The sequence below is a fragment of the Fusarium falciforme genome, chromosome 2 (genome assembly GCF_026873545.1).
Source record: "Fusarium falciforme chromosome 2, complete sequence".
NCBI lineage: Eukaryota > Fungi > Ascomycota > Sordariomycetes > Hypocreales > Nectriaceae > Fusarium > Fusarium falciforme.
Window position 1 is genome coordinate 422837 of NC_070545.1, and position 22286 is coordinate 445122.

Genomic DNA, 22286 nt, shown 5'->3' on the forward strand with positions numbered 1-22286 from the left:
CGGGACCGGGAAAATGCTGTAAATAATGACATCTATGCATTGTATGATGCTTATTCAGCTCTCCCACTTTGTGAAATTGTATGCAGCTATGGCATCATGCGGCAGTGGGGATATCGTTCAACGATTAGTGGATTGTGATGGTTCAATGAGGTTACGTCCTCTCATGCTCAGATGATGCCATGTTTTGAAGGTTGGGGGGAAAAGCATAAGTATGCAAGACATCTCGGGGGTTTGTTAGTCCATATTAAACACGACAATCTGGTCTCCCTACCTCCCGACTTGAGCCGATCTTAACTCTCTACCGAAGAAACACAAGTTCCTAGCAAATATGGCTATTCAAAAGGTCGCGGTCGTTGGGGTAAGTCAATTCACGCCTGGTCAGATATACAGCGTCTAACCTTGCACTCATCAGGCGTCAGGTACTCTCGGTACCAAGGTCGTCGAGGCTCTCCTCAGTGCTGGCTTCGATGTCACAGCCATCACTCGAAATGAGTCAACAGCGACCTTTCCCGAGAAAGTCTCAGTCAAGAAAGTTGACATCACATCTGTTGATTCCGTTAAGGACGCCATCGCCGGTCAGCACGCAGTCGTTTCCACGGCAGCTACAGCAGCGGCTGGAAACCAAAAGGTCATCATCGACGCTGTCATTGCCGCCAAGGTCCCGAGGTTCATCCCCTCCGAGTTTGGAATTCCATCTCGAGAGTATCGTGATACCAAGATTGGTGGTCTACTTACGCCCAAGATTCGAAACACAGACTATCTGATCGAACTTGCAAAGCAGCATGAGTGGTTCTCCTGGACTGGGGTCTCCAACGGACTGTTCTTGGACTGGGTAGGCTTCTCAGGTCCTTGTCGCAAACAAAGTTGCTAATGGCCGGTGCAGAGCATTCGAAGCGGCAGAAGCTTTGTCGACCTCAAGAACCACAAGGGCACCATCGTTGACTCGGGCAACGAGCCCTACTCTACCAGCACACTCGGTTTCATCGGCCAAGCCGTAGCCGCCGTCCTAAAGAAGCCAGACGATACGGCAAACAAGTACCTCGACATTGCTGGTGTGGTCACCACGCAGAATGAAGTTCTCCGGGTCGCCAAGAAGGTGACGGGAGCCAAGTTCGAGATCTCCCATGTTAGCGGCGCCGAACTGGAGAAGATTGGTGATGAGAAGCTTGCGAGACATGATTACAGCGCTTTTGGAGAGTACATTCAGCAGTTCTTGTTTGCTGATGGAGCAGGTCATGCGCTCAAGCCCGAGAAGAGTGCCAACGCGCTTCTTGGCTTGGAAGAGGAGAATCTTGAGGATCTGATTAAGAGTATTGCAGATGAACTATGAGAGACTTAGAAGAGGGTGTTCAGTATGTTAGCTAAGAAAGAGAAATTTGAATTGAAATGAACTGAGATGATGGGTATTCCATCTACTCAAGGCTCCTCAAGCTTTGGATCCTCAAACTGAATCGTCCCTGCGCTGACATCCGGATATATGTCAAATCGCCTCTGTGCACTCACCGGTATGCTCTTCCTTGTGCTAGTAATCTCATCTGGATCCAGTTCCCACTCGACAATCGTCTCCTTCTCCTCAGCTTCAACAACAACCTGTGCCATAGGGTCCACCACTAGGCTATGGCCCCAAGCAACAAGAGTGCCCCTCGTGTCTCGGGCAGGGCCACAGAGGACGACATAAAGTTGGTTATCTAGAGCTCGAGCCTGAGCCAGTAGACGCCAGTGTATCGACCCGGTGGCAATGGGGAATGCACTGGGGTAAATGAGAGCAAAGGCACCCTTGCGAGTTGCGATGGTTGCAAGTTCTGGGAACCGAATATCGTAGCAAATGGCAACGGCAATTTTGCCATAGTCGGGCAGATCGATCAAACCCAGCTTGTTGCCAGAGTCCAGATACTCAGACTCATAGTAGGTCACCCTTCCTGGAATATCCACATCGAAGAGATGGGCCTTGCGGTATGTTGCCAGCAAGTTACCCTCAGGATTGAAGATCAAGCTTGTGTTGTAGTGTTTCTTCGTTTGCGGATTGAATTCTGGAATCGAGCCACCGATTAAATACACTTTATTTTCTGCGGCCATAGCTGAAAGGGCGTAGAATGTCGGACACATCTCTCGGTTGGGCGGCGACGGTAGCAGCGTCTCTGCGTACTCGGAGAGATATTGGCTGCCAAAAGGAGAGTTAAAGTACTCGGGGAGAACGATGATCTTGGAGCCAGAAGAGGCGGCTTTAGCGACGTGAGTGGCTGCATTCTGGAGTATCGCGGCCTTGTCTGAGCCCTCGACGGGCTGCATGAGTTGAACGCATGCCAGCTTCACAGGCTGTTTGAGGACCGGGCTACAGATAGTAGACATGGCCAAAACAAGCGTAGAGTGACAACGGATTGATGATATAAAATCTGGAAAAGAGTCTCAAGGTGGGTAGGTTAATGAGGTGATAAGGGAAGAGGGGTAAGAAGACAGTCAAACTCATACTTTTGTGGTCGGAGTCTCGGGAACTGTTCCCGATCTTCATGCGGGATCCGATTGGCGACATGGGCATACAGCAGTAATAGTGACTACATAACATCATTCTATTGAAAAGGTGTCACAGATAATTTGGTCACTTGAGGATTATAACTGACTCAATAGACAATAACAGTTCGCGGCCACGAAAATAGTAGTTATTAGTGTCGAGACTATCTAAAGAGGGACGGAGGTACATGATGAATAGCCAAGACACGTTTAGAGATGGAGTGCTGCACATGGCATGTTCTCCAAAGACTCAAGTCACAGTTCTTCAGTGACTTCAAACCTTGGTGAGCTTGAAAGACTGATTGTTGCCTCCGTGACCGGGCCAGACCAGGATGGCAGTGCCGTTGGTCTTGTCACCGCCCGAAAGATCCAGGTAGCCGTTAGGGTACTTGACGTTGCGGAGTCTAGTTGTTTATGCAGTTAGTAGGTGCTCATATCAAATCATCTGGCGCTGCCTTACCTGACGATGCTGCCACTGTCGATACCATCGACGGGTCCTCCCTCAAGGTACCACTGGGAAGCAGCATCCCACACGTCATTCCTGCCAAGCTGGACCTTGCTCTGGAGAGCTAACAAACTTGCGTCAGTACCGAATCATCCTAACTCTTACTGGGCAGTACTTACCGTTGGTGTAAAGAACGTACTTGGTGGCAGTGTTCTTGATCACCACACGAGTCTCGAAGCCTGGGACGGCGTAGAACTCCCAGATCTGGTTGGTGTTGCCCTGTTGAGCGCTTTAGATGGCACAGATGTCAGTAGTTGCAAAGGCTTGACGTTGGTGTGAACTCACAAGCCGATGACAGGGGGGTCCTGGCCACCGCCGGCGTTCTGGTCGACGAAGCTGCCGGCACCCTGGACCTGGAGGGTGGCCTTGAAGCGGTAGACGGGATCGTTGGAAGGCATGATGAAGTTTTGAAGCTTGAAAAGAAGTGGTTGATGGTTTGGAGGGTGAGTTTGAATTGTGAGCTGATGAGGGATGAGAGATGTCTTCCCAAGGGGATGCTTGGGCTTTTATAGACCTCGAGATGGCCAACAGATGCAAAGAGCCATGACAGAGACCCCTCATCCGATATTCCTCGGAGATGGCTCATGAATACCCAATGCCCTCTCAATCAAGTGTCGAGAAGGTCTGGAACTTGGCCCATACGCAGTCAACAAGCCACAGAATAGACCGGCAAGAATGAGGCCATCCAGGTCTCTCATAGTGAAAGTAAGGATCTAGACGTGATGCAGGCGCTTAGCCAAGAGCTATAGACACCAAAGCTGAGACATACACGGGACCGGCCTGGTTCCCGTCTGGCTAAAGAACCAACAGCTGAATTATCGAAACCCTGCATCGCGGGGTTGAGAGACATGCATAAGTGGTGGAACCACTCTTGTCTCGCAGAGATATTTTCCACTTCATTCACAGGCGAGAGAGAAGATACGACAGTGACAGTCATGTTGGAAACAAACGACTTCTCTCTAGCTATTTTAATTAATCCTCTATCAAATTTTCAAATTTCTCGAATGTGTTTTCCAACACTTGCTCTTCTCAAGGCGTAAAATTTTACGGTATTGTGGCTTATCACGCAACAGCCAGCCACCAGCAGCCACTCATCCTCCAGCCAGACTCAGCTCCAAGAAACAAGCCACATACAACGGATGCTTCCCAATCTGTGAGCTTGCATCATATTCACAAGGAAATCCAAGACACTGACCTCGACGGCGACCCCTTGCTCGCGTGCGCTTTAAAATAGGACGCTTCAGCTTAGCCACGGCACCTTGTTGAGCAATCTAGGCTTATCGTCCGAGACATGTCAACATTCACGGTGGAAATGCCGTGTGAGACTTGTAGGTATACGTGATTCAAAGGGTGAATGAGGAGAGGCACTATTGTTTAGCTGCACTGGGTCACCCTTGGAAGTGCTTGGCTGGCTGGAGGCTACGAATCAATGGACTGCAACGTGCATAATTGTGTCAATCATTTGACCAAATGATTCAAAAAGTGGTGAAAGGTTTGAAAGACTGCAGAAGGGGCTGTGAAATGCATCGTATATGTGCGACTGGGATGCGAGTTGCAGTCTGCGGTGATCTTGGCAATATTACTTCAGGTATCATAGAGGTGAGTCTACTTGGTAGAGAACAAGCCAACAAAGTAGGAGAAGTACCTTATTGTCTTACTCTACCAGTTGAATGGGACTTTGGCATAGCACTCAGACCATAGTTGTGCCACCCCGCTGAACCTCTTCCAGACTGAGCACTCTCAGCTCGCCACCGGCTTGACTGCATACACCTGGAAGGAGCCTATTAAGGGTCAGTGAGCATATTTCCAGGGAAAACCCTCCACGTTCTCACCTGCCCATTCGTTAAAGTCGGTGATGTCGAGCTGGTAGGCCAGTCTGCTGGCTTCGTCGGCCATTAAACTCGGCTGGTCCTGGGGGCATGACTCCTGCTCAGTATAGGAACCGTGTTTCGGATCTTGACTGCAACAATACAAGAGCTCGCCTTGCGTCTTGGAAGTGTCAACATGGAGGCTCGCCGTCGGCTGCGCTCCAGTACACGTTCAAGTCATGGTTGCTGTCCACGATGAGAATGTCTGTCAAGGACCGATCAGCCTCTGTCACGCAGTTTTGGGGCAATGTGACTGACCTTCGAAACCTGCATTCCTTAGAAATGAGTCGTACTCACTGACCTGACTGGCCCCCGCAATGCACCCGACGTATAGAGCCATGTCCTTCTTCATCTCATCCGTCAACTCCTTGCGCGCGAGGATATCACTGATGGCAACTCGGCCGCCAGGCTTGAGTAGTCGGAACATTTTATTAAACGCCAGCTGCTTATCTCCAGCGGGGACAACGTTGATGACGCAGTTGCTGATGATGCAGTCGGCAGTGTTGCCAGGTGCTGGGATGGATGTGACGGGACTCTTGATGAACTCGACGTTTGAGACGTCGACGCAATATTTGTTGACATTCGCCTTATCAATCATACTCTATAAAGATGCATTAGACATATGATGGTCTATCCAATGGGGAAGAATTCAGGCACCTTGTTTATGTCAACTCCAATAGCCCTACCTATAAGGCCGACTCTCTTTGCTGCTGTAAACACATCGAGGCCAGCGCCAGACCCAAGATCGATGACTATTTCGCCCTTTTGCACACCGGTCAAAACAGAACGCCGTCACGACTGCACATACACACCACTCTCAGCCTCGCAATTGCTGTGGGGTTGCCGCAGCTGAGGCCAAGGTTCGCGCCCTCGGGGATGCCGGCCAGCTCTTGTTCTGTGTACCCAAAGGCCTTGGCCTCGGTCTGCTCATAGTGGCCGGTGCTACTCTTGACGATTGAGCCGTATCGCCCGATGACTTGGTTATAGATCTCTTGGGATTCCATTTGGAATGTTAAAAGTTGTTGGTTGAGGAAAGACTGCCGGAGAATGCGTCGCGGCGTGGATGAGATATATTTCTACTGGAGCCTGTCGATATGTCATCGTTTAAAACCTCAGTTCGTATCCTCTTCAGCCAATGTCGTGAGATTGCTTCTAGGCTGGCACACAGGCAAGTGTACTAGATACATACCTATACGCCGTACGTCACTGCAGATCCGAAGTGCCATGCTTACAAATGCCCAAGTTGACCTGTGGCCGTTTTTACTTTCACCCCAAGATAAATATAACAGGCTCTGACCAACATCAGTGATATCGACAACAGCAACTCGCCATGGTCGTCGAGATGTTGTGGCAAAGGATATAACCTAGCTTCTCTGCAGTACCTTCTGAGAGGTACTTTTCACTTCTGCCGCAATTGGCTATGCGACAGATGTGCTAAACTCTCAGCTCAGCAAGTCAGGAAGATTCTCTACTAATATCTATAAACCTATTCCAGCCCGCCATAGAGGCCTGCAACGCTTACCTGAGCAGTCCTAATAGACTTCCATGTTAGAGCTAGTTGACGGGCTGTCTCATTAGACTCATTTATACGCTCGCTGTACGCCCAAAGCGCTAACTACGAATACGACGTCGTACGGGATACGCCAAGGAACGCAGTTCGGAGTTATAGCCGTCGCTAATCCCGGGCATTGGAGACAGGCTCATTATCCACTCTCGCTTCCTAGTCAGGCACCCATTTCTCTCCCAGTCAAAAAGGCTCGGCGAGGGCCCGGAAGGGCTTCAGAGCGGCTTGGCGGAAACAGGCACCCGTTTAACAAGGTATCCCCTTACCTTTTGGATGCCTATTCCCCATTCCCCAGAACCAAGATGAGGATGAAGCGCGTGTTGCCGCGTAATTGAGGCGAGAAACTGTAGGTCATTGCGCAATGAATTCGCTTGGTCAAACATGGCAATCTCATCTGCATTGACTAACGACTGTGCGGTATATAGCAGGTAAAGTCCGCTCATGTTCCATCCAAACCAACAGATTCAATCTTTTCTTCTTTTATATCCCCTTTCTCTACAGGATGCACCCATCAATGTGGTCCTCTCTTTTCTCAGCAATCGCATTTGCAAACCTATCAACCTCTCAATACACGGCCCCCAGCTATGCGAACTTTTCAGGGCCCGATGGTCAACTAGTGGACCTTGGCTATCTCCAGGTTCAAGGAACTCGGCTGACCTCATCAACCGTGCCCATCAACGCGTGGTTGGGCATCCGATATGGCGCAGCGCCCACTGGAGATCGACGCTTCAAACCCCCGGTATCCATTGAGACTGTAAATTCTGGAGGAAATTCCATCTTTGACGCGACTACATTTGGTCCCATCTGCTATCAAGGATGGCCTGGATGGTCTCCAGAAAGCCCCGAGGCGAAGGCATTTCAAGAAGCCAGCAATCACTTTGGAAACCGTCAAGAGAGCGAGGATTGTCTGCTGTTGGACATCTATGCTCCGGGCGAGCCCGTGGCTGAGAGTCTTCCTGTACTGGTCATCATTCATGGAGGTGGCTATGTGGCGGGAGGCAGCACAACTATACCATCCCCAGGCTTCATGGCTGCAGCGCCAGGCCAGTTCATCGTGGTCAACATTCAATACCGCCTATCTGGCTTTGGGTTTCTTGGCGGCGCAGGAAACGAGACACTTAATCTCGGGCTACACGATCAACGACTCGCTCTGGAGTGGGTTCAGCGTCACGTTGCTTCATTCGGCGGAGATCCAAACCAAGTCACAATCAGCGGCGGATCAGCTGGTGGTGGCTCAGTCTTTCACCAGCTCATATGGAATGGCGGAGAGGAGCATCCCCCGTATCGAGCCGCGATAGCTGAGTATCCTTGGATTCCGACCATCCTCAGCCCTAGTCAGCTTGAACAGCAGTATCAAGAGGTTCTGTCTGCTTCAAACTGCAGCGACATTTTCTGTCTACAAGACCTGTCCGCGGACGAGTACAACCGTGTCCAGAACAAGGTCCTTGCATCTGCCAACACTCTGTATGGAATGTTTTATTTTTCACCTGCAATCGATGGTCGCTACATCCTAGACTTTCCAACACGAGCGGCAGAGGCTGGGCATTTCGCCAAGGTTCCCATTTTGACAACACGAGACGGCAACGAAGGCTTCGCTTTTACGCCACAAGACATCACCACTGAAACAAAGTATCAAGATAGGGTACATAGCCTTTTCAACGGTGGTGCGAACTTCTTTGGCCGGCTTCAAGACTACTACCCCCCTGAAGCAGTTGGTCCATTCGCCTACAAGGGAACACAGCAAAGAGCCGAGTTCGTCACCGGAGATGCGTTTATTCAGTGTCCATCCTACCGCCTCGCCAGTTCTGCCGCCGAGGCTTTCTCTTTAGCTGATAGACATGGTGCTCAGCCCGTCTACAAATTCATCTACGGGTATCCGACTTACGATACAGCCTACCACGGAGCTTATACTGCCTTGGTTTTTCCAACCCAAGCCATTTCTGCAAACGATACCTCTGTGGGGGCAGAGATCGGCCGAAAACTGCAGAATTACTACTCATCCTTCATCATCAATGGTGACCCCAACATTGCGCTTTCATCATCAGACATCAAGTGGCCCGAGTACGGCTCGTCCAGCCACATTCTGTATATCAACTCGAGCACGCCGGTTCAGATGAAGGATATTGATGCCGATGGGCGCTGCGATTTCTTGCTCTCCAGAGTGTCTGTCACACTCAACTGATTGGGCGCGTATCGCTCATGATAGCTCACTGTTCCCCGGCTGCCCCCCTTATTTTCTTGAGAAGTTTACTGTTATGCAGTATATTTAATCGTTTTATAAAATTTTCTTATATCATTAAGGTAGAGATTCAGCGTTAGATTTCAGGCAGCTACTAGCTGTTTATACAGCTACGGCTCAGTATATTGATCTAACCGTCTGATTTAACCTGCGCCGTGATATATGGTAACAGATACCTTGGCTTAATGGCTATGCATCCCTGTAGGATCAAGGGCAATGGGTGCACTCCTGTTAGAGATGACACAGCCTCATTGTTGTACATGGGCCAGGGAACCATGCAAAGAGTGAAGTCACTGTTAGCTACTGTTATGTTCGTGTTCAGATATCTTGTGCAGCCATTCACACTTGCTGCGTCAACCGAGACCACGGTACCGCCGTGGTGCTTCCAAATCCTGTCCTGTAAAGCTCTGCCCACTGGACAGCAACATGTCAGAAGATGGGTAGCTAGGAGACGTGCCATCTCTCTGTGTGGGTTTCTCGACGGATGTCGAGGGTAGCCGAGACCTCGCCAGCCATTCCGATGAATCCAGGAGTCTGTCCAAGTCTGTATCGACACAATCATCGTGCATCACTGTGCAAGATATTTCGTCATCGGAAGATCCTGGTATTATCTGCAGGAGGCGGATATGGGTCTGGGCTGGTAGCAAAGGATGCTTGGTATAAATCGACATGGTCAAATTTGGTGGTTGTGAATGTAAAGAATCGCGGCCTTGCTCCTTGCGGTCAAAGGGATAAAGATTATACCAAAAATTCTAGCTTAAAAATAATCCCGCCGTCAGGGGTATGATAAATAGTTCACATAACGGGGTTTTATTAATACGAGACGTTAGCAAAGTCAAATTTATCTGCTAGCTTGTCCCTTCTTGCAAAGGGGAACAGTCTGAGCTCCGTTTATGATCTAGGCCTTAATTTAAAAGATCTTATATAAGTCTCACTCGCCTTAGCTCAAGGTTGTTGAAGATTGATAGACCTCCCGATCTGAAAGGCTTGGACAGAAACGTTCCAACTCGATAGTACTCGTCTGGGTTTCCCGTGGGGTGAATGAGTAACCCATATGCCGTTCTATTACCTGGATCCTCTACCTCTTCACTCGCCCATTCCGGAGCACTGGTTGACTCGGAATCGGACGACGCATGACTAAATGACGCCTCCTGATCGTCGCCAAGTGTCAAGGAGCTATCGGAGTGCCGCGACGAGAAGTAATTTGCATCTGAGTTCCGTCGTATCGTGCTCCCAATCAGCAGGAAACCGATGGGAGCGATGAGTTCGTGGATCTCGGATGTTGTGAAGAAGTCCTCAACAATGCAATCAGTCCGAATATGGGCGAAATACTCTCCATCCAACCGAACAGCGTTTTGTGGAGAGGAGAAAGCCGGGTAGACTTTTCTGTATACTATCCTCCGAGTCCCGACATACACCTTGGCCATCATCTCCAGTGCGCCATGGCTCACTTCACCAAACTCAGTTGAACCGCGCGGGTGATGGTGGGGACTAGATCAGTATACTCAGGTCAGCAATCAGCTATCAGAGTTGGATGGTTCAAATCGAACCAGAGGTAGCGGCGTAGACTAGCCCAGCTCCACGAGGGGGCAAGATAGGGAAAGGGGCTTTCCAGTCTTTGTAGGAGGGCCTTGTAACTGATTTCGTCTATATCCATCAAAGTCCAATAGAGGCCCCGGTGCAGATTGTTCTTCCACAAACCGGCCAGGTACTCATCACCCAGATATTTCTGGAACAGAGCTGCAAGGCCAGCAACCGACGGTAGAAGATCTGTCTCGCGGGTGAAATGGGCCCTGTCAGGGTTGAGCTGAGAAATGGTTTCATCCCACTCTTGATAGGTACGGAGTTTGTCATCGGGAATAAGCTTGTCGCGGCCGAGCATGCGGAAATTGGTATCATATGTGTCCTGATCCCTTCCCATCGATTCACTAAATGATGGACATTTGAAGTGAATGTTCCTTCTTGAAAACATCAGCAGGCGGGTTGCCGTGATGCGTTCCTGGAATGTCCATCCTCTCTCAAGCCACGGGCTAATGACGAGTTCTTCTCCGGCAGAAGCCTTATAGAGAGGAGAGTACACTGCAAAGGCGAGAGAAGGGTTGTTGCTGGGGCGAGGGTTTAAAGGGATGATGACTCGGTCGGTCTTCTGCAGGTATCCTTGCTCGCAGTTCAGGGAGGCAGCCGCGGCAACTGTTACGTACGCATTGCCATAAATGCGCTCCATGACTGCACACTGACTATCCCAGTCTGTCGACATATCCTGTAGGATGCACAAAGCATCCACCCAAAGAAACGGGATGGACAACGCCCTTGCCAGGGCCACAGAGTCCTGAATGACCTGTGGCAAGAGGGACTCTGGAATCGTCTGCAGATGCTGCGAGAGATTGAGGCTGGTCGTCTTGAGTTGCTTACTAGCATGTGGCTCGGGACCCCAACAGTATGTGAGGGCGATATAATGCGGGATCTCCAAGTCTGGGTTGACCATGTCTTTAGTCAGGACGAGCCGTAGTTGATCTGGTCCAACTTCAATAAGTCGATCGGGGATGAAAGTCTTCTGCGGATTAATGTGGTCATGAGACACGCATAAATCTATTCTGGACTTCATCCAGCGCACAGTCTCTTTACTGATGTGGGATAGAGGCGGTCGGAGCGCGAGAAGCGTTGCCGTATCATCATCCGCGACTGCTGTGACAGGACAGTCAAGATGAATGTCTTCCTGGCCATCTGTTCGGTCTCCTGTTAGCTGCCATTAAAATATGAAGCAGACGCAGTTCGTACCATGTCTAAGTTTGATGCGTATAGCCCTCAGCCCATATCCATGAGCACTGTCTGGACCGAAAACATGGTGGAGCGAGAGGCGGATGGTAGTCTCCGAGGAAATAGTCGGTGGTTTGTCTTCTATGTCCCACCAAAACAGAATTCGTTTGAAAAAGACACAAGATTCGCAATCAGAGCCATGAAAGACCTGGTACAAAACATCGGGAGCTCGCTCGGCTTCCCAGCCCAGGTCAGTTTCTCGTTCTTGGTTCGGGCTTGCAAAGATGCCGTCCAGTGGTGTGTCTATCAGCTGGAACACGGCGCAGCGGCTGCAAAGCTTGGTAAACTGTTGGCTAGGATCTATCGAGGTCGCCATCGGTACCGTTCTCGAGTCTGAACTCGTCTTCTCCAGCAATGCTGACGTGGTGGTTGGAAGAGGAGGTAAGGCCTCACTCAGCTCCCACGTGACGGCCAAAGGCGGGGGCGCCAATGTCCTACCATTGAGCACTTTCAACGAGTCTGAAGTGCAGTAGTTTGAAGCAACTGGATTTTTGGTCCTTCCTTGCCGTTAAGAAAAGTACTGAAACACATCTTGAGTTGATTCCTGCTGCATCTTGCTTAACAAGACAAGACTTGTCTGATTAAGTCTAACTTGACTTTTCTCATCCCGCCTTGCTCATCCCCCTCGAGGGTACTCTTGGGGAACTTAGGGTCACTCTTTGGCCGTAGTTATGATGATGTTATGGATATGTTTATGAGGCATTGAGGGGACCTTGGCTCTTATTTAGACGAGAAAGAAGGTATCTTATCTTTGTGATGTTGAGTGGACCGGATGACAATGCTGCTTGACAAGCTCCTCCATGCACTCCACAACATCCGACTACCTTGTTCCTTCGAGGCAAATTGCATGTAGGTCTGCAGGACGGAGCCTGGTTGGGGATGGTGAGCATATGCATCCGCCGGCCTGGGATGCGCAGAGAGTTGACGGCATTGAAGGACTGAGACCCGCCGCTGACCTGGGCAACTGTACCTGCTGATAGGGGATCTAGTCAATCTACTGCGTGAGAATACTCGTCTAGAAAGCCTATGCCAGCACCATGGAATCGCGGGATAACCTCTAAAGAGGGAGATAGATAGTTATACAGTGGCTTTCAGATGCCTTTCTAGCCTGACTTGAATTTAAACTACTTCCTGTGTTCTATTTCCAAATTCAGACACTTCAATCAACTGTCACCACCACCTTTCCAATATGCTGATTGCTCTCAAGATAGCGATGCGCCTCAGCAATATCCTCAAACGCAAAGGTCTTGTCCACAACGGGCCTTAGCGACCCGTTTGCAACGCCATCGAGCACAAACTTGGCCATCTTGGCGCGCTTCTCTGGGTTCAATAATGTCTGAAACACGGCTGTAAACTTGATGGTTGCAAACTTGGCCATGCCCTTCAGCGGGTCAATCTTGGCCGGGGCCAGGTCTAGAACACCGTAGATAAGGATTATGCCGTTGACTGCGACCGCATCGAGCAGTTCGCTGACACCTTTCCCAGCAATCGGGTCGTAGATGACGCGGCAGCCGACGCCGCCGGTGATGCGTGCCACTTCCGTCGCGATGTCCTGCTCATCCGTCACAATGACATGTTCGATGCCGAGCGACTTCAGTGCGGCCACCTTGGACTGACTCCGGGTTGTACAGATCGGGATGGCACCCTGCGATTTGGCGATCTGGGCCGCCGCAATTCCCACCGACGACGTCGCCGCCGTCAGCAGAACGTACTCGCCCTTTTGCAGCTTGGCCGTGTCAACCATGCTGTTCCAGGCGGTACTGTACTGCATCCATAAAGCAGCGCCATCAACAAACGACATGCCGCTGGGCATCTTCACCGCCATCTCGGCCGGCACATAAGCCTGCTCGCCGTACACGGCGCATTCGTGGCCTTTCATCTCTGTAGCGAAACCCGGAACGCTCGTGAACCCCGGGATGGTCGCCACGCGATCCCCGATCGCAAACCCAGCGACGCCTTGGCCGATGGCCAGAACCGTCCCAGCACATTCCGAACCGAGCATGGCGGGAAACGCCTTGGGCGAGCCGAAGCCGCCGGCGCGGAAGAAGACTTCCATGCGGTTTATCCCTATGGTGTTGACCTTCAACAGCAGCTCACCAGGTGCCGGATCCTCGAAGGCAATCTCGTCGATCTGTAGCACCTCCGGCCCGCCCAGCTGATGGAATCTCGCTATCTTTGTCATCGTTGACCTCTGTTTCTTGTTGAGAGTTGGGAAGAGTAGTGATTCCTCTGTCGTGCGGCCCGGGGTAGATATAGGAGGGGTAGTCGGCTGGAATGGAGGATTGCGAGGAAGGATGATAGAAAAGATTAGAATGGATGGAATTCCATGTCTCTATGCCTATAAATTCCCTTCCTCGCTTGATAGGAATGCAGATATGGAGCCGCGTGGAGTGTCGTTTCTTCATTCTTGGTGGTAGTTTGTCCCGAAGCTGGAAGAACACAATGCTTGATAAGCACTCACTTACTCACCTCACTACAGTGGGGGCAAGAGATGAATCTACCGGTCCCTTATAGATAAGCTTTAACGTTACAGGGTTACCGATATTCATGCACTAATAAGCCCCATGTTTCGTTTTCGGCTTTTTAGAGTCTGTGGAATCGAGGTTTGCTGCGAATGCGGGTTGATGACAGCTGCATAAAGACATTAGCCGATCATCCCGTTATTTTATTGGGGGGCACTCCCTAGACTACAGAGCTTAGTGTTGACCCGTGAGTGGTCAGTGACATGGGCTGTTGATTAGAAATGATGCATTCTGTCCGTGGCAGTTAGCAATCGATCAGTGATGCGAGGCGGGCAAAACGTGAATGAGAGGTTTCTATTTTAGCTTTCATTGGCTGTGTGTATGAGTGTGGTCTTGCCACGGATAGACAAAGGAAGAAATATATTGGCCAACTACTCTAGAATTCACGTTATATTGATACTTGTGATGCTGCCCGGTCCTGTATTAGTCTGATTTCTCGTCTGAATGGTTCATGTAGGAAGACTAAACAGTGGCTTTTCTCCCCGCTTGGCTCGCCACTCATTGGTAGAATGTAGAAGGCCCCAACAGCCAGTGATGGTCCAGCCCCAGGTTCTGGCAAAGGCTTCTGTTACTTCCCAACTGTTTAGATCCCAAGGTTCACCCCAAATAAGCATGCCTGGGTCATGATCTGGAATGCGTCCACGGAGGGCGTGGCAAAGCTTCTCCTCATCGAAGCAGTCTAAGCCTCGTCGGAACAAGTTTTCACGCATCTCAGGCATAGGGAGAAGATCAATCCACGGGTGGTGTAATGTGGTGGATTGAAGATCTGTCGGCCGTAGCCCGTCTGGAAGTCGTGTTGAGGTCCGGTGTCGATGATTGTCTGGCGAATTAAACAGCGACAGAGCGTTGTGGCCCATCTGCTTAGACGAGAGACCCAAGGTGTCCATGTTGGCCAGCAAAGCTCGGATAAAGTTGAACTGGGATAGGATCGGCAAGATTGTAAGTTGCGGAGAGTGTATTATGTAGAGTTGCTCTGCAAACGCCTCGAAACGTTGAAGGATCATCCGATCATGCTCCTGTCCGGCATTAAGAAGATTGAGTCTCTTAATAGCGGCCGTGACGGCTCTGATGTTGGAATCCTCGTATCTCCAGTGTGCCGGAGAGTTTGAACATTCGGGAGCTGGAATACGCGGTTGGCCATCGGCACCATCACCGCCACCATGGCCAAGTTCCCTTCGTCTCCTCGACCCTGCCGAGCGTTAGCGAGATCAGAGCAAGTCTAAATCAATAATCACGTCATACTGAGGATTCTTTGGTTACGGCGATTCTGGACCTTCCTTCTCTCCTTCGTATCCGATATGCCCGACCAGTCATCCTCGTACCTGACCCATCTATCCGCGATGCTGTCCTCTTGGAAGCCAGTATTGCTGGAGTCGGCCATACTTGATCGATACAGGGTGTGGCAGTAAATCATGCGAGCATTTTAATCAAGCTTACAACGATCAGGCCGATTCTGATGTAGGTTGATGACACCGGCAGCTGGTCCTTGTGGATTAATAATAGGGGCAACTTTTTATCCTCGTTTCATCGAGTTACCTCCATCCCTCGCGGGATAATCGTCTGACCTTTCCCGCTTAGTACTAGTTTATGTAGCTGTCATCAACCTGCATTAGTGGCAAAGCTTGTTCTCTTAACCCTAGATTCGCTCAGTTGCTAAGGGTACAAGCCCATGAATAGAGAAGCTGAGCTTGTTTTGCTGTAATTGATTGGATGGGAGAAGAAAAGGATTAAGGGCTTACTGATGCTGGAAAAGAGCAAACGGCCGGGATATTTGTTTTAAACGGACGGAATAGCTAAGTCAGGCGGACGAATCGCGGACGAATCATGGGCGGGTGACCATCGATCAACGTTGCTTGCGTGCAATGGCAGCTTCCAATTATAGTTCTAACCGCCTTTGATTGTAAATGGAGATACCATGTCCCCGTCCTATCCTTTGCGCATGAGTCATATGGCAAGGCTCGACTGTTTCCACGAGATTGGTCTTGGTTCTGGCGGTGTGGCTAGTACACGTCTCCCTGGGTAACTACATTCTTGCTTTGTAACGGAGTCCGTAAAGACCCTGGTGACTCAGAGTCAACGACCGTGATCAAATGTGTATAAATAGCTAAAGAAAGGCTGAACTAAAACCTATTATAGACATCAGCCATCTAAGCAGAGATCATTCGCCCACTATTACCACGAATATGAAGGTCGCAATCGTTGGCGCAACGGGCCAGACGGGCTCCGTCATTGCCAAGGCCCTTCTCGAGTCGACGACGCCGAAATTTGTGAGGAGTTTAAATCTCCAGTCTGTCTTTTCAGAGCCGAGATACTAACGCCTTCATTCCAGGAAGTCACAGCCCTCACGAGGCCCTCGTCGCTGCAGAAACCCCAAGTTCTTGAGCTGGCCGAGAAAGGGGTCAACATTGTCGCTGCCGACCTTACGGGCTCCGAGGAAGAATTGAAGAAAGCACTTACGGGTATCGAGGCCGTCATCTCGACCATCTACGGAGCCAGTGTGACAGCCGAAATACCCCTTATCAATGCCGCCAAGGCTATCGGGGTTCAACGATACGTGCCCTGCTTCTTTGCAACTGTTGCACCACCTACAGGCGCTCTTCGACTTCGAGAACTGGTAAGAGGCCGAATGAGAATCCTTTTTAGAATGAACTAACGTAAGTTTATAGAAAGAGGAGACTTTCAATCATATCAAGAAGATCAAGCTCCCATACACTATTATCGACGTCGGCTGGTGGTATCAGGTCAATCTTCCCCGGCTCCCATCTGGCCGCATCGACTATGCAGTTATGGAAACCACGGATGGCATCGCTGTCGACGGGAACGTGCCGGTAGCGTTTACCGACCTGCGCGATGTTGGGCCATATACTGCTCGGATTATCTCCGATCCTCGAACCCTGAATCGCATGGTCTTTGCATACAATGAAGTCTTGACTTTTAACCAGATGTACGACATAGCTGAGAAAGTAAGCGGCGAGAAACTCCACCGCAAATATGTTAGTCTATCTGCTGTCTTTGGATGAGTCCGATGAGTTAACTTGATAAAAAGGTCCCCGCGGAGGAAATTGAAGCTCGAGTCCGCGAGTGGGAGGAAAAGAACCCAGCCCCCGATTCAGTTGAGTTCATAACGCTGTCGCAGCTGCAGTACTGGTACTCCTGTTGTGTCCGTGGAGACAATACTCCTGAAAATGCCCAGTACCTGGGGTACCTATTGGTCAAGGATCTCTATCCTGAGTTCGTCGGAACTACGCTGGAGACTTACGCCAGGGACGTTCTCGAAGGAAGGGGAAGGAAAGTGTATGAGCATATTCAGGACCTGATCTCGATCAAAGCTGCCAAGGCCCGGCAATGATGGGTTGACAAAATTTTGTTGATGGCAAAATCACCTGCCATATCAGTGTAGTTTCAATTTTATTCGTGATATTCCAAAACTCGACCTGCCGTCCGTGCTCATGCAGGTCAGCTTCCTATACATCTCGTGGTAGAAACATGTCTATCGGTGTCTAAATCCTGTTTCCAACCTCTCATGTCAACGGCCCCTTGGCGTCCAAAAAAAGCAAGCTGCGGAACTCAACACATACTTGCATCTTATAGCACCCGAGAACCACCCGTTGCAAAATGCACCACATTCCACTCCAGGGTCGACATAAACCCGACGTTCACGTCCCGCAACAGGCCACTTCAGCCTCTGCTGGAGCTTTTACTATTATTATCATCATCAATGTCGAGTCTGCGAGAGACCGCAGCCACAACAGCAAAAGATACAGGTTCAACATATGAAAGCATCAAAACCCAATGCCGTAAAACACCGTAGCCTAATTAGAATTCCATCCATCAAATGTTAAAGTACCGGAATAACCCTCTCCATACACGGATCATTTGGCAGACCAAAAGCAAGGGTCGTACTCGTCCATCCACTCGACAAATTCGTCGCCCGCCGTGGCCCAGCTCTTGATGCCCCCTTGTAAGACTACCCTTTCCATCTCATTATGATCGCAGTTGGAGATAGTCGCTAAACCAGCCAGCAGCTTGCGGACCGCGACCGCGTGATGAGGCTAGTGAAACGAGATTAGAGACCGCCATCTCCCAAAGTTTCCTCTCGAAAGACCATAGGCTGGTCATACAGGAGTCAGTACTACTCACAGCAATACCAAATGATCTTGCGCAGACCCCTGGCCTTGAACATGCCATAAAGCGTCGGGATTAAGGGATACAAGCTCTGGGCAGGCAGATTGATAGATCCAAGGATAGTGCCGCCCTGGGAGTTGCTCAAGTCAGCGAAACTGTGACAATAACTACGTGACGGATGGCAGAGCTCGAGAGCAGGCTGACCTCATAGTCGTCGCGTCGTAAATCGACGAGCACAAAGTCCGCACCGGCCACGCCGCCGACCTGCCTCATCAATTTAAGGAGCTGTTCACGCGTCATGCTTCCTGGCTGACGCTCCGGAGCCGGGTACTTGACATGCCACTGAGCTATACCGGCCTGCTGTTGTGAAGCCATTGTGGTGCTGGTTAATCCTGGGTCGGCATTTAGGGTACCACAAACAAGCTCGGCGAAGACTGAATCTTTGGAACATTGGAAAGTGCTGATGTTGTTTGATCGCCCAGAGGCTTGCTCTCGGATATGGGCAGCCCGGCTACGCCAACTTCCCCTGAGCTGGCGCAGCGCTGGCTTTTGCCTCAAACAAATGGAAGTCAAACAATCAGAGCCGTTCTCACGTTGAAGAAGGTCAGAGATGATTCGTCCAAAATGATTTCTTATCATATTCTATATACAAGAACCCAGCATCAATTCTTATAAATTGCATTGACATGCACGTATTACAACTATGAGGTCCATGTTTTCCGGGCGATTCCAATATCCCCTCGAGCAACCATTATTTTCCAAGAAACCAAACACCAACCTCTCGATGGGGGCATTCCACTTGTGAAGAGAAGAGAACAAAGGAAAAAAGGTCTTAAAAAGACCGGCATGAGCGTAGAGCGCTCATAGCTACACCGCTCCCTGGTATCAAACGCAGGATATTGATCTAGAAACGTGGGCTCCCCGACGACGACTGGGGCCTCCCATTCGGTTCAACAAACCCAGCCCGCGGACCCAGCACAGCGTCAAAGAACCCGCTGCTCCTTCGTGCCGGATGTGGCACACTCTCCGCTCGGGCATTCTGTGGTCGTATCTCAAAGGAACGTGGCGTAGCTCCAAAGTTGGAGCTTGTTTGTCTCGGCAGGCTTCGTGACACGGGCTCTGTTGTTTTGAAGATCTCTGAGTGCGTGGATACGACGGCTTGTGCTGCTAGTTGTTGGAGGTAATCGTTGTCTGGCATCAAGGTGGCTGGGATGGGTGATGATTGGGCTCTGGACATGTCGGGTTTAGGGGCTAGGAGTCGTCTAGGGTTACCAGCTGTTGTCAGTGGCCGAGGCGCGGCCACTGAAGGAGGGGAAATCGTTGTAGGAGGCGCCCTCTCTGTAGGAGCGTCGGTTGTCGGAGGGGCAGTCTTGACTGCCGGAGCGATCGTAACTGGGCGGACGGTGGTCACTGGAGGGGCAGTTCCTATTTGATGCTCAGACCTGGGCTCGTGAGGGTGACTGCGCGAGGTCTCGGGAGCTGGCTGGTTGGGGACTGACTGGTTGGTCGGCACTGTAGGTGATGTACCGTTTGCCATCGCGGCGTCGCCCCCGTCTTTGTCTTGAAGAAGTGAATCCAAAAGGGAATCGCTAGAGTTTGGTCGTAAAAAGTCGTTTCCTGATGTGATGAGATCGGTCGGGTTGCTGAGTGGCTGGAAGCTTATGAGACCATCAATCTCGGAATCAGAAGAATCATCATCATCCACAACGATGGGACGATTTTGGCCAGCCTCGTCTTTGTTGGCAGTAAAAGCAGGATCGCCGATGGTCGTAGCTTTGTTGTCATTTGCTTCCGGGACTGGGCTCTGCTCCCCATCCTCTGGCTGTGGAGTCTCCTGCGGCGGCGTGGTAAAAACATCTTGATGAGCCAAGTCTTGCCGTGACTCCTCATGCTCATCGGTGTCGTTTCCATTGCCGGGTGAACCAGTCAGTGTGTCCATGTGAAGTGGCTCTCCTCTCTCCAGAATATCTGACTCCAGACGAGGAACCGGAGATTCAGTCCCGACTAAATATCAAGAGTTAGGGAAAATCATAGGTATGTGTGACAAGATAAACTCACTTCTGACAATGGTGTCAGGGTTCTGGCTCTTCTGGTTCTCGATAAACTCGGCAACGGACTCTCTCTGAAGGATGCTCATGTCATGTGAGTCAAAGTGCTTCAGGTCAGCAACAGGAACCCATCCAACAGAACTCTCCTCAGGAAACTTGAGCTCATCGAAGTAAACAACTGGGAATTGACGCTTCGAGACCAAAGCACCTCCTTCCTCATAACCCTCAGCCCACTCCCCCGCTTCGCCATCGGCGGCATAGCAAGATGGCGTGTCGTCCAACAGTCCCGTGTCCAGCAGCGTCCCCTTGAAACCAATATGCTGGAAGCTTCCCCAGGGCAGAATGAGAACCGGATAGAAGCTCCTGGAGCTCTTCCAGTAAGCGGCGTAGATCTCGCCTGCTTTGGGGTTCATGATACCAGACACAACCTGACTGCTGCGAGTGTGAGGGTGGCCAGGTATTACCGCGCGGGGTTCAGCAGTACCGCCGTCGAATCGTGGTCGTCTCGGGCGCTTGATCGTCGCGGGGACTCCAAGTCCCTGGTCGAAAGCCTCTTGGGCCACCTGGTTATTCATCTCCACCCTCGTTGGAGTGCAGTTCTTGACCAGCGTGCCCAGAATACTAACAGCCAGTTCATGCTTCCTGGGCAAGTTGCCATGAACGGCAGTCGCCAGGTGTTTGGCGGCACCAAGGATCGGGTCGTTGGTAAAGTGCTGACCATGTTCTTTGCACTCTAGAATGTACCAGTTGCCGTCTTTGCGAGGGTAGCGAGCGATCGTGTACTTGATTTCGGCCTTTCCATCTTGAAAGACTTGGTCAAAGTCGATAGACTTCTGGGTCAGGGGATCGTCGACGCGAGGACGTTTTTCTGGCTCGTTTCTCGACCCAGACGGGCTTGCCGGCCTCTTGCGCTGACTCCCAGCTGGTCGAGCACCTGAGTGGCCCTGAAGAGTCGTCCCATTTTGTTGGTTCGAAGCAGAGGGAGAGTCTGTCTGGGACTGGGCTTGGCTGGGCCGTGGTGAACTCGGATCTGGAGGTCGCCACCTTTCTGGACTCTGTTGGCGCGCTGTGGTATTTTGATCTGCCTGAGGCTCGCCATTTGGCTGGGACTTGTCTTGGCTTGTCCCCGTATCCTCATGAGATTCCTGCTCTCTCTCTCGACCCTGGCTCGCCTCAACGCGTGTATTCGTAGTGGGCTTTGGTGGCTGGACTTGGTTCTCTCGAGCAGCGGAAGGCTCTGGCTGCGGATCCGAGTCGTCAGACATAGGTGCATCCTCTTCAACGGATGTCGGTTTCCCCTGGAGCTCTCTCATCCATCTGCCTGCAAGATCAGCACCCACAATCTGGACAAACGAAGCAAAGAACTTCTTGTGTCGCTCTTCTACTTCTTCCGCAAAAGCGCGATCCTTGGTGTCCTTGGTAGATGCATGCTCCTGTTCAAGCTCCTTTAGCTGACCAGCATACCGAACAAGCCGGTCTCCGGTTGAAGTCACGTCGCTTTCAGGATCCAGCCCTATGAGTGACCTGAGCTCCTGGTCAATGACGGCTCTTTGCGCTGCATGTTTGTCTTGGAATATCTCCTGGGGTGTCTTGATCTTCTGTTTCTCCTGGCATTCCGCGAACCAGGCTGTAACTTCGGATTGCTTGGCTGCTGCTGCGTCGGCAATGTCGCTCATTTTGGTGATGGTGGCGTCACCTGACCGATCCTGTATGCTTCACTTTAGTTACTGCGTCGCTGTCAAAGTTCATGGCCAGCATCGCGCCCGACCTGACCAGCAGAGGCGTCAAACTAACCTGGCCTCCTCGGTGATTGTTAGAATACGTGGGTGCAACGCGTCTTGAGCGGCATTTGGCGGTGCTTCAGTGCCATCAAATGATGGGAAACCAACAGTCAGTAAGCCTGTTGGGAGGCAATGACTTTTATCCGTACAGTCCGCCAGTCTGATTGCCCCCTGTCCAATAGGGAGGCAACCCGGAAAGCACCCCAGCCTCTTGACGGTTTGTCCGTTGGTTGCCTATGCTGTGCTACCAACACCCAGCAGTCTTGACGGCGGTGGCCAATAAGCGTCGAGAGCAAACAACTTGGCGTC

At 50.9% G+C, this 22286-nt stretch overlaps 10 protein-coding genes and 1 pseudogene across 11 annotated transcripts, besides 1 other annotated feature; 3 read left to right on the plus strand and 8 right to left on the minus strand.

Moving 5' to 3' along the window:
* Nucleotides 1-328: 328 nt before the first annotated feature.
* NCS54_00206000 (NmrA domain-containing protein) lies at nucleotides 329-1330 on the plus strand (the record flags this gene model as incomplete). The annotated part of the gene is made up of 3 exons (XM_053147667.1): nucleotides 329-358; nucleotides 413-832; nucleotides 884-1330. The coding sequence occupies 3 exons, from the start codon at nucleotides 329-331 to the stop codon at nucleotides 1328-1330; spliced, it is 897 nt and encodes a 298-aa protein (XP_053003642.1).
* An 86-nt stretch (nucleotides 1331-1416) lies between these two features.
* On the minus strand, nucleotides 1417-2349 carry NCS54_00206100 (CN hydrolase domain-containing protein; the record flags this gene model as incomplete). Its single annotated transcript, XM_053147668.1, has 1 exon — nucleotides 1417-2349. The coding sequence occupies one exon, from the start codon at nucleotides 2347-2349 to the stop codon at nucleotides 1417-1419; it is 933 nt and encodes a 310-aa protein (XP_053003643.1).
* A 433-nt stretch (nucleotides 2350-2782) lies between these two features.
* Nucleotides 2783-3411, minus strand: NCS54_00206200 (Ricin B-type lectin domain-containing protein; the record flags this gene model as incomplete). Its single annotated transcript, XM_053147669.1, has 4 exons — nucleotides 2783-2912; nucleotides 2969-3077; nucleotides 3133-3242; nucleotides 3299-3411. 4 exons carry the CDS (start codon nucleotides 3409-3411, stop codon nucleotides 2783-2785), a joined length of 462 nt encoding a protein of 153 aa, XP_053003644.1.
* Nucleotides 3412-4753: 1342 nt separating this feature from the next.
* On the minus strand, nucleotides 4754-5885 carry NCS54_00206300 (Methyltranfer-dom domain-containing protein; the record flags this gene model as incomplete). The annotated part of the gene is made up of 5 exons (XM_053147670.1): nucleotides 4754-4794; nucleotides 4846-4968; nucleotides 5018-5086; nucleotides 5140-5482; nucleotides 5694-5885. 5 exons carry the CDS (start codon nucleotides 5883-5885, stop codon nucleotides 4754-4756), a joined length of 768 nt encoding a protein of 255 aa, XP_053003645.1.
* Nucleotides 5886-6947: 1062 nt separating this feature from the next.
* On the plus strand, nucleotides 6948-8627 carry NCS54_00206400 (Carboxylic ester hydrolase; the record flags this gene model as incomplete). Its single annotated transcript, XM_053147671.1, has 1 exon — nucleotides 6948-8627. One exon carries the CDS (start codon nucleotides 6948-6950, stop codon nucleotides 8625-8627), a length of 1680 nt encoding a protein of 559 aa, XP_053003646.1.
* Nucleotides 8628-9604: 977 nt separating this feature from the next.
* Nucleotides 9605-11817, minus strand: NCS54_00206500 (HET domain-containing protein; the record flags this gene model as incomplete). The annotated part of the gene is made up of 4 exons (XM_053147672.1): nucleotides 9605-10175; nucleotides 10235-11238; nucleotides 11299-11408; nucleotides 11463-11817. 4 exons carry the CDS (start codon nucleotides 11815-11817, stop codon nucleotides 9605-9607), a joined length of 2040 nt encoding a protein of 679 aa, XP_053003647.1.
* Nucleotides 11818-12660: 843 nt separating this feature from the next.
* Nucleotides 12661-13683, minus strand: NCS54_00206600 (PKS-ER domain-containing protein; the record flags this gene model as incomplete). Its single annotated transcript, XM_053147673.1, has 1 exon — nucleotides 12661-13683. The coding sequence occupies one exon, from the start codon at nucleotides 13681-13683 to the stop codon at nucleotides 12661-12663; it is 1023 nt and encodes a 340-aa protein (XP_053003648.1).
* A 789-nt stretch (nucleotides 13684-14472) lies between these two features.
* On the minus strand, nucleotides 14473-15404 carry NCS54_00206700 (Hypothetical protein; the record flags this gene model as incomplete). The annotated part of the gene is made up of 2 exons (XM_053147674.1): nucleotides 14473-15212; nucleotides 15266-15404. 2 exons carry the CDS (start codon nucleotides 15402-15404, stop codon nucleotides 14473-14475), a joined length of 879 nt encoding a protein of 292 aa, XP_053003649.1.
* An 802-nt stretch (nucleotides 15405-16206) lies between these two features.
* NCS54_00206800 (NmrA domain-containing protein) lies at nucleotides 16207-17372 on the plus strand (the record flags this gene model as incomplete). Its single annotated transcript, XM_053147675.1, has 4 exons — nucleotides 16207-16290; nucleotides 16353-16637; nucleotides 16690-17016; nucleotides 17070-17372. 4 exons carry the CDS (start codon nucleotides 16207-16209, stop codon nucleotides 17370-17372), a joined length of 999 nt encoding a protein of 332 aa, XP_053003650.1.
* Nucleotides 17373-18007: 635 nt separating this feature from the next.
* NCS54_00206900 lies at nucleotides 18008-18538 on the minus strand (annotated as a pseudogene). The gene is made up of 3 exons: nucleotides 18353-18538; nucleotides 18164-18278; nucleotides 18008-18075 (listed from the first exon to the last, which is right to left on the minus strand).
* Nucleotides 18008-18538: a sequence feature.
* A 514-nt stretch (nucleotides 18539-19052) lies between these two features.
* On the minus strand, nucleotides 19053-22056 carry NCS54_00207000 (Hypothetical protein; the record flags this gene model as incomplete). Its single annotated transcript, XM_053147676.1, has 2 exons — nucleotides 20207-22056; nucleotides 19053-20152 (listed from the first exon to the last, which is right to left on the minus strand). The coding sequence occupies exons 1-2, from the start codon at nucleotides 21870-21872 to the stop codon at nucleotides 19053-19055; spliced, it is 2766 nt and encodes a 921-aa protein (XP_053003651.1). The 5' UTR covers nucleotides 21873-22056.
* Nucleotides 22057-22286: the final 230 nt, after the last annotated feature.